Source organism: Camellia sinensis, chromosome 11 (assembly GCF_055761805.1).
Source record: "Camellia sinensis isolate YWXY chromosome 11, ASM5576180v1, whole genome shotgun sequence".
In the NCBI taxonomy this organism is placed as follows: Eukaryota; Viridiplantae; Streptophyta; class Magnoliopsida; order Ericales; family Theaceae; genus Camellia; species Camellia sinensis.
The window spans coordinates 175,190,013-175,200,945 of NC_138971.1; the positions used below are offsets into that span (position 1 = coordinate 175,190,013).

At 48.1% G+C, this 10,933-nt stretch overlaps 1 protein-coding gene across 1 annotated transcript in view; it reads left to right on the forward strand.

The window, feature by feature from the left end:
* Positions 1-5,680, forward strand: part of LOC145802886 (uncharacterized) — a 29,244-nt gene extending 23,564 nt beyond the window's left edge. The window contains exons 2-4 of the mRNA XM_082895692.1: positions 1,980-1,996; positions 4,960-5,058; positions 5,261-5,680. Coding sequence (XP_082751818.1) covers positions 1,980-1,996; positions 4,960-5,058; positions 5,261-5,680 — 536 coding nt within the window. The remainder of the gene's footprint in view (positions 1-1,979; positions 1,997-4,959; positions 5,059-5,260) is intronic.
* The last annotated feature ends 5,253 nt before the right edge of the window (positions 5,681-10,933 follow it).

Below are 10,933 nucleotides of genomic sequence, written 5' to 3' on the forward strand. Positions count from 1 at the left end.
TCCCACCCTTCTACGGCCTTCCTGGTGATGAAACAGAGGTACCTGCCAGAAATGAACGAAAACCAATGCAAAACGAATGTTCGGGGGCCAGAACGCGCAGTTCGGGGCCCCGAAAACTGCCTGTTAAGCACCGAAAGTGGCATTCGACCACGAAGTGGGTCTCTCAGACCTCAGTGTCCCTCAAAAGGGAGTAAATAGGATGTATGCCAAAAACCAGAGCAAACGGAGGTGGTTAGGCGGTCCCGAACCGAGGCACACGGCCAACAGCTCCGAAAAACCGGAAACTGGGCTCCGAAATGGGCAAAATGGCCTACAGCCACAAAACGTAGCCTACGGCCACTGAGAGATGGTCTACGAGACCTCTCCCTCCCCTTAGGAAAAGAAACAGAGAAAACCGAGTCTGGTTTGCAAACCGAGGCAAGGCACAAAAGAGTCCGGAAGTCCGGAGGCAAGGCTCGCAGCCGAGACTCTAAAACTTCCGAACGAGCACTATATGCAGTATCACCAAGCGCTCAACTGGTGACGTCTGAATCTCAAGGTCGGTCAAAAATGGGGTGTCTATAGTTGCCCCTCTTTGACAGAACTCGGAAGTCACAAGTGACGGGAGTGAATGTCAAAGCCCAGAGACGACCCATTTTTGACAAGGCCGAAGACTTAGACAAACGTAAAAGATAAACAGAGATGTGCCCGCAGGCATGCCCGCAGGCAAAGGGGGCAAAATGCAAAGCGATATGCACAGAGCCGGGGGTAACTCAATGATCATGCAAATGCAGCAAGCTGTAATGAAGCAAGTATTCGCAAATAGATGCAACAGTTTTAAGCAAGAATGCAAAGCAACAACTACATTTCATGCAGTTAAGAATGCGGAGAATTTGCTCAATTCTTGTCGCGTCTCACACGGAGAGAATACGATACCTGCCCGATTCGTCTGGTCGCACCAGCCTCAAATGAACCGTACATACAATATCGTGCCTGCAAAAGAGAGAAATTCAACAAGCACAATATGCTAACAACATATATTCAACGTGATTCCGAAAGTTTGACACACGCAGTGCCGGCGAGTGAATGCATCGCGATGCGAGAAAGGAACGTGCGTGACAACGCATGCCCAAGCACAGAGATATGGAAATATCAAGAAATGTGCATAATAATGCAAGTATGCTCATGAGAATGCAAGTTATGTGCATGATAGTGCAAAACGAGCATAAATCAAGGTGCCCATTTGTTACGAAATAACGAGCAAGGAAACGCGTGTTTCGGCGAAGGCGACTCGATCACGGCCTCCGATTCACTTCCTGGAAAGGCTACAACATATTCAAAAAGGATACATTTTGATTTCGATGAATAATGATGAGACACATGTCAGAACTTGAAGCTGAAGTTCCAGCGGAGCAATTTCGCGACCGAAAGTGCACTCTTCTTGAACTTTTTCAGGTCCCGGGAACTCCGCTCTTCCTCAAAATTTGCAGAGAGCTAGGTGAGCAAGTGGGAGATACGGCCGGCCAGTTATTTTCCCAAGGGGAGGCCGCCGGCCACTTTTTCAAAAAGAGAATAGCCGGCCGGCTAGAAAAGGTGGCCGGCCGGCCACCTGCCCAAATCCGCGGGTAATTTGGTCTTTTCACCTTCTTTTCTATATATTCTCTCACCCAAACACTTTGAGCTCATAACATCAGCCACGAAATCTTCTCCTCTTGCTTCCCAAACCATTTTCTCCCTCAGATCCGGGCTCTATACGCGTTTTCCAACGCCCCACGCAAGTTGTTTTCGCGAAAACATTCAGTTTCAAGCACTTTGAATCGATTAAATTTTGATTTCAGAGCTTCTTTTCTCATTTTCGCCACTTGAGGTGAGTTTGTCTCAATATTTGGAAGATTTTCTCGGGAGTTGACTTTTGTTGACTTTTTCATTTCCCGAGGGTTGACTTTTGTTGACTTTTCTCAATTTTTGCTCATTTTTGTTCATTTTTGCTCCTTTTGCAGATTTTCCGAAATGGCAGGTAATTTTCCTCATGGTGGAGGTTCTCCAGGTGCCGGGGATGATTTTGATGTCATGACTTTGCCCCCGAGGGTTCGCCCCTTTATTCCCGAGAGGTATGCCCCACCGACACATGTTCTTCCCCGGGCCATTTTTCGTCACTTTACTGATTTGATGATCGAGCACCCGGAGATCTACTTCTGCGAGAGCCAGAGCATCACCTCTCCTATGAGGCACGAGAGGTATTTACTTCATTTTCTGCATTTTTCGTGCATTTCGTGCCTTTGCCATGCTTGAACACACAGTTTAGCCTATGACATAGTACTTTGTTTGCATCTTGAACCTGTAGCTTAAACACTTGAATTTCTGAACACTCGGCTCACTAATTGATTGCGAACGCATGGCCCACATTAGTTAAGAAGTGAACACACGGCTCAAACACTGATTTGTCGAACACACAGCCCGAATTTGAAGGTGAACACACAGCATACACTGACTAAGGGTAGAACACGCAGCCCAAACTCTGATTTTCTGAACACGCAGCCCAAGTTGAAGGTGAACACACAACCCACACTGATTGAGAGTAGAACACATAGCCCAAACTCTGATTTTCTGAACACGCAGCCCAAGTTGAAGGTGAACACACAACCCACACTGATTGAGAGTAGAACACACAGCCCAAACTCTGATTTTCTGAACACGCAGCCCAAGTTGAAGGTGAACACACAGCCCATACTGACTAAGAGTAGAACACGCAGCCCAAACTCTGATTTTCTGAACACGCAGCCCAAGTTGAAGGTGAACACACAGCCCACACTGACTGAGAGTAGAACACACAGCCCAAACTTTGATTTTCTGAACACGCAGCCCAAGTTGAAGGTGAACACACAGCCCACACTGACTAAGAGTAGAACACGCAGCCCAAACTCTGATTTTCTGAACACGCAGCCCAAGTTGAAGGTGAACACACAGCCCACACTGATTGAGAGTAGAACACACAGCCCAAACTCTTATTTTCTGAACACGCAGCCCAAGTTGAAGGTGAACACACAGCCCACACTGATTGAGAGTAGAACACGCAGCCCAAACTCTGATTTTCTGAACACGCAGCCCATTTACTTACACACAGCTTATTCATTTCATTGGCACACAACTCATTCATTTTTATTGGCACACAGCTCATTCATTTTTATTGGCACACAGCTCATTCATTTTTATTGGCACACAACTCATTCATTTTTATACTGACACATGTATTCACTCTGAATGCAGGTTGGTTCTCGCACTGTGCGGGGATATGGCTCCACCGCTGCGAGGGATTGGTATGTTGAGCTCCCAGAGGCTGTCCGGGATTTAGTAGATCTGGCAGGGTTCGGGGCCTTCTGCGTTGGGTTATCACGTTGTCCTGCTAGGAGGACACTGACGGCAGCTTTGGTGGAGAGATGATGGGATACCACCAACTCCTTTCATTTTTCCGCCACCGGGGATTTGACTATGACTCCGCTGGATTTTGCTGTATTGACCGGCCTGGACATAGGAGGTTGGCCCATTCCTTACGACGAGGACATGGGCGAGTGGGAGGCCGCTTGGATACATTTGCTGGGGGCCCGCCCGCCTGTCGACCGAGCTTCCGGGAGAGTCCGATACTCCTGGTTCTCTTCCCATTTTCAGAGGGAGGAGATGGAGCCCGGGACTCCTGAGGAGACAGAGCAGTATGCCCGTGGTTTTCTTATGTTCCTCTTCGGGACTACTCTGTTTGCCGATAGAGGGAACACAGTTGGGTTGTATCTGTTGAGCGCTCTGGTTGACCTATCACAGGTCAGTCGGTACGACTGGGGTGGCGCCGGCCTGGCTACCCTTTACTGTTACATGAGCGCGACCTCCCGCGGGCAGGGAGACTTACTTGGCGGTTATTGGACAGCCTGGGAGGTACTTTCTGTTCTCTTGTTTTACATTTCTGCTTCTCATTACTTGTACATTGCACACACAACGTACTTTACAGTCTGTATTTTGCCCTCAGCACTTTGTATTTACATTCTGCACTGCTTTTCTCAGTTATGGGTCTACGTATATTTCCCTACGTTAGCCCCAGAGTTGGAGGTGGCAGGGCCCCTCATGACCCCGTACTCACTGGTGTTCGAGGGCCAGCATCGGCCGAGACCTCGAGAGACTCTCTTTTATCTATGACAGTGTTTTGACTCTGTGCGAACGACGGAGGTATTTCAAAACTCTCAGTCCCTTTCATTTTCATCTTTGATTTGCCCCGCATATTCCCGATTTCTGATTGGTTTATGCACTTGTCATCCGCAGATTACATGGCAGCCCTGGGCACCCTTGGGTGATGGTCTCCGATTTCAATATGCCGGAGGATCGGGCACCTCCCAGTACAGGATCCTGCTCGAAGGACCGGTTGGTAGAGCATGGTTTCTGGGGGAACGCTTTTTACGTCTGGTATGGGGGTACCTTTCTCAGAACCCTCCCGCAGCACCTCCAATCAGTATGCGGACTGCGGATAGGCTCTCTTCCCAAGATGTAGTCAGTGCTATGCTGGGCACTGATGCTTTGCTACATCTCGAGGAGGGGGATTACGCCACTTACCGTCATACATACCTGATGCCTCCATTGACGGGAATTCGCACCCCGATGACGAGGTCTGCTGGTATGCCATCCTCTAGCCAGGCTCAGGCTCGAGCTACAGACGCCCCTTCCACCAGCAGGGTTGGTACATCTAGAGGTGGGGGTAGACCGGTTCCCCCGATTCCTCCGACTCTTTCTCATCCCGGGTGGCCGGATATGCCGACTGAGCTGATGGGGTGGCAGCTTGGGACTACCTCTCCGATTTCGATCCCGATTGAGCCTCTGATGCCCGGTCATCGATATGTCATTGATCTCGACTCACCGCCGGTATGTTCTACTGCTTTTCATCTAACATTCAAATGTTTAGACATTTCTTCATTCATTGATGATTTGAGTTTATATTTGCAGCCACCCAGAGAGTACATGGAGGAGGTGATCGGATTGGTGGCCTCACTCGAGGGCATGGTCTTGCGGAGGGAGGCACAGTTGTCTGTCATGGGCTTTCAGGTACCCTTCAGTTTTCTGGCATTTATCATACTTCTGATGACATGCTGATTTCTGCTGCATTGATAGACTATTTGTGTAGAGCACATCTGACACACACCCCACTTGTACACTGTGTTTATATGCACCCACTTCATGTAGTTTTTGTTTGCGTCTGCATCTGATGTACATATTTGGACTGATGTATTGAACTTTTCACTTTCAGATGCCTCCTGTGTACGCTCCGTCGCGCGCCGGGCCACCCGGACCTTCTCAGGGAGGTCGATCGTCTGGATCTTTTCGAGGTGCTGGGTCATCTGGGCCCTTTCGAGGTGCTGGGCCATACAGGCCTTTTCAGGGAGCTGGGCCATCCAGGCCTTTCCGAGGAGCTCGAGGAGGGTCCTCTCGCAGACGCAGGGCACATGTTATAGAGGCGGAGCCCGATGAGGAGGAGGAGGAGGTTACAGACCGTCAGTCAGAGACATCTGCTGAGAAGGGGGACTCCGGTCTTGGTTCCGGGAGTGGAGGCGAGGCTGAGGGGGATCCTGAGGATGACAGCTTCGACCCGAATGATGATGATGGTGTAGAGGTTGTCCCGCAGAAGAGGATGAGGAGGGCCTCTCATTCCCACTCTCGGGGGCATTGATGTTGCTGTTTCCTGCTTTATTTTCCTTTTTGCTAGTAGTTTGTAGCACTTTGCATATTGTTAGGCAGTTTTATTTTATGTAAAACTTATACCTTTGTTTGTTGTAAAACATGATGGAATGAAACAGCTTTTGAAAAGGTGTTTATATTTTAAACTTTTAGCATCGTATCGCATCATTTTATTTTGCACAAAAATGAAATTGAATGGGAATGTGCATTGTGTAATCACCAAGTCAGGTAATGAACCGATGCAACAAACTAAGCAACTCAACTTACTAAGATATAACAGATCCCTAGCAAGTTTACAACTCGATAATCAAAATGCAATAATGTTGACAATTCGACAAACAAGACTTAAACAAAGAGTAACAACTCAAAAACACGAAACACGACAGCTCGACAAACAACTCGATAAGCAAAACGACAACTCGATAAACAAAACAACAACTCGATAATCAAAACAACAACTCGATAAACAAGACTTAACAAAGCGAAGTGTACTTCGGACGATCTAGGCAACGGAACGCATCCAAAACAGAGGGAAATAGAGGCCTTTGGCACATCCGTTGCACGGAAATGCTTGAAACTTTCCCTCGGAGGGTAAAACAGGGCCAAAGGCATACACTGGAGCATGGCCGGCCACTTTTGGGAGCCATCCGGCCAGTTTTTTTTGCAGAGAGGGGGCCACCGGCCATTTTTTGTAACAAGAAGTGGCCGGCCAGCTAGAAAAGGTGGTCGGCCGGCCACTTATTTCAGCAGCCATCAAATTTTCGACACGTGTCCCCCGAATAGTGTTGCATCCCCTATAAAAGCCTCAACTTCAGGAACATTCATTTCATCACTGCTTTGCACAAGAAATGGAGGCGTTTCTTACAGAAAATCTCACATCTTGGATCTCCTCTCTAGACGGCTCGGAAAAGCTGAACTTCCGGGGTTTTGGCTTGAATGCACTATTAACGCTGAGCCGTACTCCGCTACATCTCCCTTTTCTCCATGCCGCGGCGAGGTTTTGGAACCCGGTGACGCACGTCTTTAGCTTCGGTGGTCAAGAGGTATGTCCAACTTTTGAAGATTTTCAGGTTTTGATGGAGTCTGAAAGTCATGAAGAGATCTTGCCCCAATTCCGCTTTGGTCACGCCCAAGCTTTAGGGCGGATGTGTGGACTCACCGCGCATGATGCTCGGTCTCTGATCTGTAATGGGGAACTGGACATCCTTGGTTTGATCCATCGCTTTTCCGACGCCGGTGACCGCAGCAACCATAATTGGCAAGGCTTCCGGCAACACGCCCTTTGCTTGTGCTTGTTGTCTCACTTTCTGTTTTCCCCGGGCTTCGGCGGAGCTAGCATTCGTTTGATTGAAGTTGCTCAAGGCTTGAGAGAAGGAAAGAGCTGTATCGCCATGACCTTGGCCGAGACGCTGATGGGCTTAGATTCAGTCTATCACCGGGAGACAACTAGATTTGCTGGGAGTCCACTGCTGCTGCAGGTAATGTTTCCCACTCATCTTACGTATGTATTTGCTCACATCACTCGGCCCTCAGGCTCAATTTTTCTCACAAACCCTTGTCTTACTTTTCTCTCATCGTACACCTCTCTATTCTTTATTCTCTCATTTTTCATCCCTCCCTAGGTATGGTTAATGGACAAATTACAGGTCGTGGACTCTTGCCCGGCCTACTCAACTCGAGGCTATTTCTTTCGACAGCGCCTAGTCAATGCCCCTGATGAAAGATGGTGGTTTGACTGGATGTGCAATCTGTCCGCAGATCGCATTGCTTGGCGTTGCCCTTGGCTCAATCTCCCGGCAATGAGCTACAGCATGTCCCGGCTGATCGGGATCCAGTTGATCGGTCTAACCCACTGTGTATTCTACTTTCCGTTCCGGTTCCTGCGCCAGTTTGGTCATGATCAGATCTGCCCACCAGAGGAGATTGAGTACCCAGCTGCTTTCCTGGTCCGAGGTGCACAGCTTGCCCGATATGCCACAGCATGGAGGACTAGAGAGCTCCTGGCTCCTGCTCCCACTTTCAGTTGCACTTTGTCTGACGAGTGCTTGGATTGGCTCAACGAGGAGGCACAGGTTGGGCCTAGTTTGGCGTCAGAGGCTTCGACCAGCTCTGGGAGGGGACGCAGGGATACTTGACTTGACTATGCCCCAGATTTATTACTTTATTAGTACTTTCAAGTTTTCTTTATGAATGTAATAAAAAAGCAACTTCGATTGTATGCAAGAGCATGAGAACTCTGTTTTGAAATCAATGAAATTGAAGGTTGTGGTACTGAAAATTTTCCGCTTTGGTCCAAAAATGGTCTTAGTTGTAAAGAGATTAATTTGAACAAAGTCAACTTTTATTAAAACTTTTCAAAACCATTTTCGATATGGAACAGAACTGGACACGCCTAAGATTTGTCACTGAGATGCACAACCCCAGATCCCTGCAACTGGAAAGTTGCCCCTAGTTTGAAGAGTAGCGCGGTACTGCATGGCAACGGAAAGTTGCCCCTAGTCTGAATAGCTCTGTACCGTCGCGGCAACGGAAAGTTGCCCCTAGTCTGAATAGCACTGTACCGGAGATCACGATAAATGCTGATGGATAAAGATGACCGAGATGGTCAAAATGGACAAAGTTGATCGGGGAAGAGTTTATGGCTGAACTTCAAGGTGAAGTTGCCTACGTATCCTAAAGACGGGAATCAAGCCTTACGTAGTTCAGGCCTAGGTTCACTCGGGTATTTTCACTCTCCTTTTACGCTCTAACTTTTGCCAAGGCCGCCCTTTGCGGGTTTTCAACCTTGCGAGCTCAGTTTTTATATTTTCCAATTTTTTGTGCTCTAACTTTTGCCTAGGTCGCCCTTTCGGGTTTTCGGCCTAGCGAGCCTCTCAGGGATAATATTTCTTCAACTTGTCCATGTTGATCGGTTGGGAAAACTCTAGGCCATCTAGATCCATCAGAACCACAGCTCCACCTGACCAGATAGCTTTGATGATGTAGGGACCAGTCCAATTGGGTTTGAACTTGCCTCTTGGGTCGTGGATGGGAGCTCGGTTGTCCTTGAGCACCAAATCTCCTTCTTTTAGGTTCCTGGACTTAACCTTCTTGTTGAAAGCCCGGGCAATTCTGCGCTGATAGCCTTGAACATGGTACAGTGCTTTCAGTCTTCTTTCGTCAAAAAGCATGAGTTCCTCAAATCTGCTCTGCTGCCAATCTGCTTCGGCTATTTGACACTCAGCCAATACTCGTAACGACGGAACCTCAATCTCGATAGGTAGAACGGCCTCCATCCCATAAACCAATGAATACGGAGTCGCTCCGGTAGAAGTTCTGATTGAAGTCCTGGAGCCCCACAGAGCAAATGGCAGCTTATCTGGCCAATCCCGGTAGGTTTCCACCATCTTCTGCAGTATGTGTTTGATATTATTGTTGGCGGCCTCGACCGCTCCGTTGGTTTGCAGCCGGTATGTAGATGACTTATGAAAAGCCACGTTGTATTTCTCCAACAAGTCTATCACTTCCTTCTTGAAGTGGGAACCATTATCTGAAATTATCTCGTTTGGGACCCCATAGCGACAAATGATGTTGTTTCTGATAAACTTTGCAACGTGTGACGCCTTCAACACCGCATATGATTGGGCCTCGACCCACTTCGTGAAATAATCTATCGCAACCAGGATGAACTCATGCCCATTTGACCCCTTCGGAGTGACAGCCCCGATCACATCGATTCCCCAAACTAAAAAAGGCCACGGCGAAGTCATGTTGTACAGCTTCGACGGCGGGATGTTCATGCGATTTGCATGAATCTGACACTTGTGGCATCGCCGAACGAAACTAATATAATCCTCCTCCATGGTGGACCAGTAATAACCCTGTCTGAGGATTTTCCGTGCTAGCATTACTCCGTTCATATGCGCACCGCATTCTCCTCCATGGATGGCCTTCATCAGGCGCTTTGACTCTTTGGCTTCAACACACAGCTTGTGTATTCCCAGATGACCTCTCTTATAGAGTTTACCCCCACAGATGATGAACTGGACAGCCATTCTTCTGATTGCCCTTTTATCCTTGGCATTTACCCCTGGCGGGTATGCTTCATTTTCCAAGAAATTCCAGATGTCATAATACCAGGGGTTTTGGTCCTGAACCTCATCTATAGCAGCAATCGACTCGTAGGCTGGCGCAAATTTCTGGTCAATGACGACTGGACGCATCCGGATTCCAAATGGGATGTCTATCATGGAAGATAGAGTTGCTAGAGAATCTGCGAACCTGTTGTTCTCTCTTGGAAGATGAGCGAAGTTTAGCTTCTCAAACCGAGGAATTAACAAGTCCAAGGTTTGGTGGTACATCATCATCTTTTCTTCCTTGACTTTCCAATCTCCGTTTGCTTGAGACACAACAAGGTTCGAATCCCCGATGACGTCCAAACGTCTTGCCCCTAGTTCCAAGGCTGTTTCTAGGCCGGCAATGCACGCCTCGTATTCTGCTTCATTGTTCGAGACTTTGAACCGGAGTTTGAAGGCTAGAGGGATACGGGAATTGTCGGGTGCTATCAGCAACACCCCTATCCCATATCCGTACTGATTTGATGCTCCACCAAAGTATATCGTCCAATATTCGTCGTCGATGTGCAAAATGGCTTCATCTGGGAATAGGTACTTAACTGCTTCATCCCCTTCGACTGGATGATCGGCCAAGAACTCTGTCACTGCTCTTCCTTTGACTGACTTGCGTGTGACATATTTCAGATCGAATTCGGAGAGCAACAGCAGCCAATGAGCTAGCCTACCCGTAAGTGCGGGTTTCTCGAAAAGGTACTTGATGGGATCCAATCGTGAAACCAACATTACGGAGTGAGCTAACAAGTAGTGCCGCAGCTTCCTGGTAGCCCATACCAAAGCTAAGCAAGCCTTCTCGAGCGGAGTGCAGCGGGTTTCATAGTCCAACATCTTCTTACTCAGATAGTAGATGGCCCTCTCCACCTTATCTTCCGATTCTTGTGCGAGCATGCAGCCTATTGTAGTCTCAGACACCGAAAGGTACAAAATCAACGATTTCCCTGGCTCTGGCGGCGACAACACGGGCGGGTTCTGCAAATATTCTTTGATCTGTTCAAACGCAGCTTGACATCGGCCGTCCCATTGGAATTTCTTGCTTTTCTTCAGGAGACCAAAAAGTGGTTCACAAGTCAAGGTTAATTTTGAGATAAACTGTCTTATGAATTGCACTTTACCCAGAAAGCCTCGCACCTCCT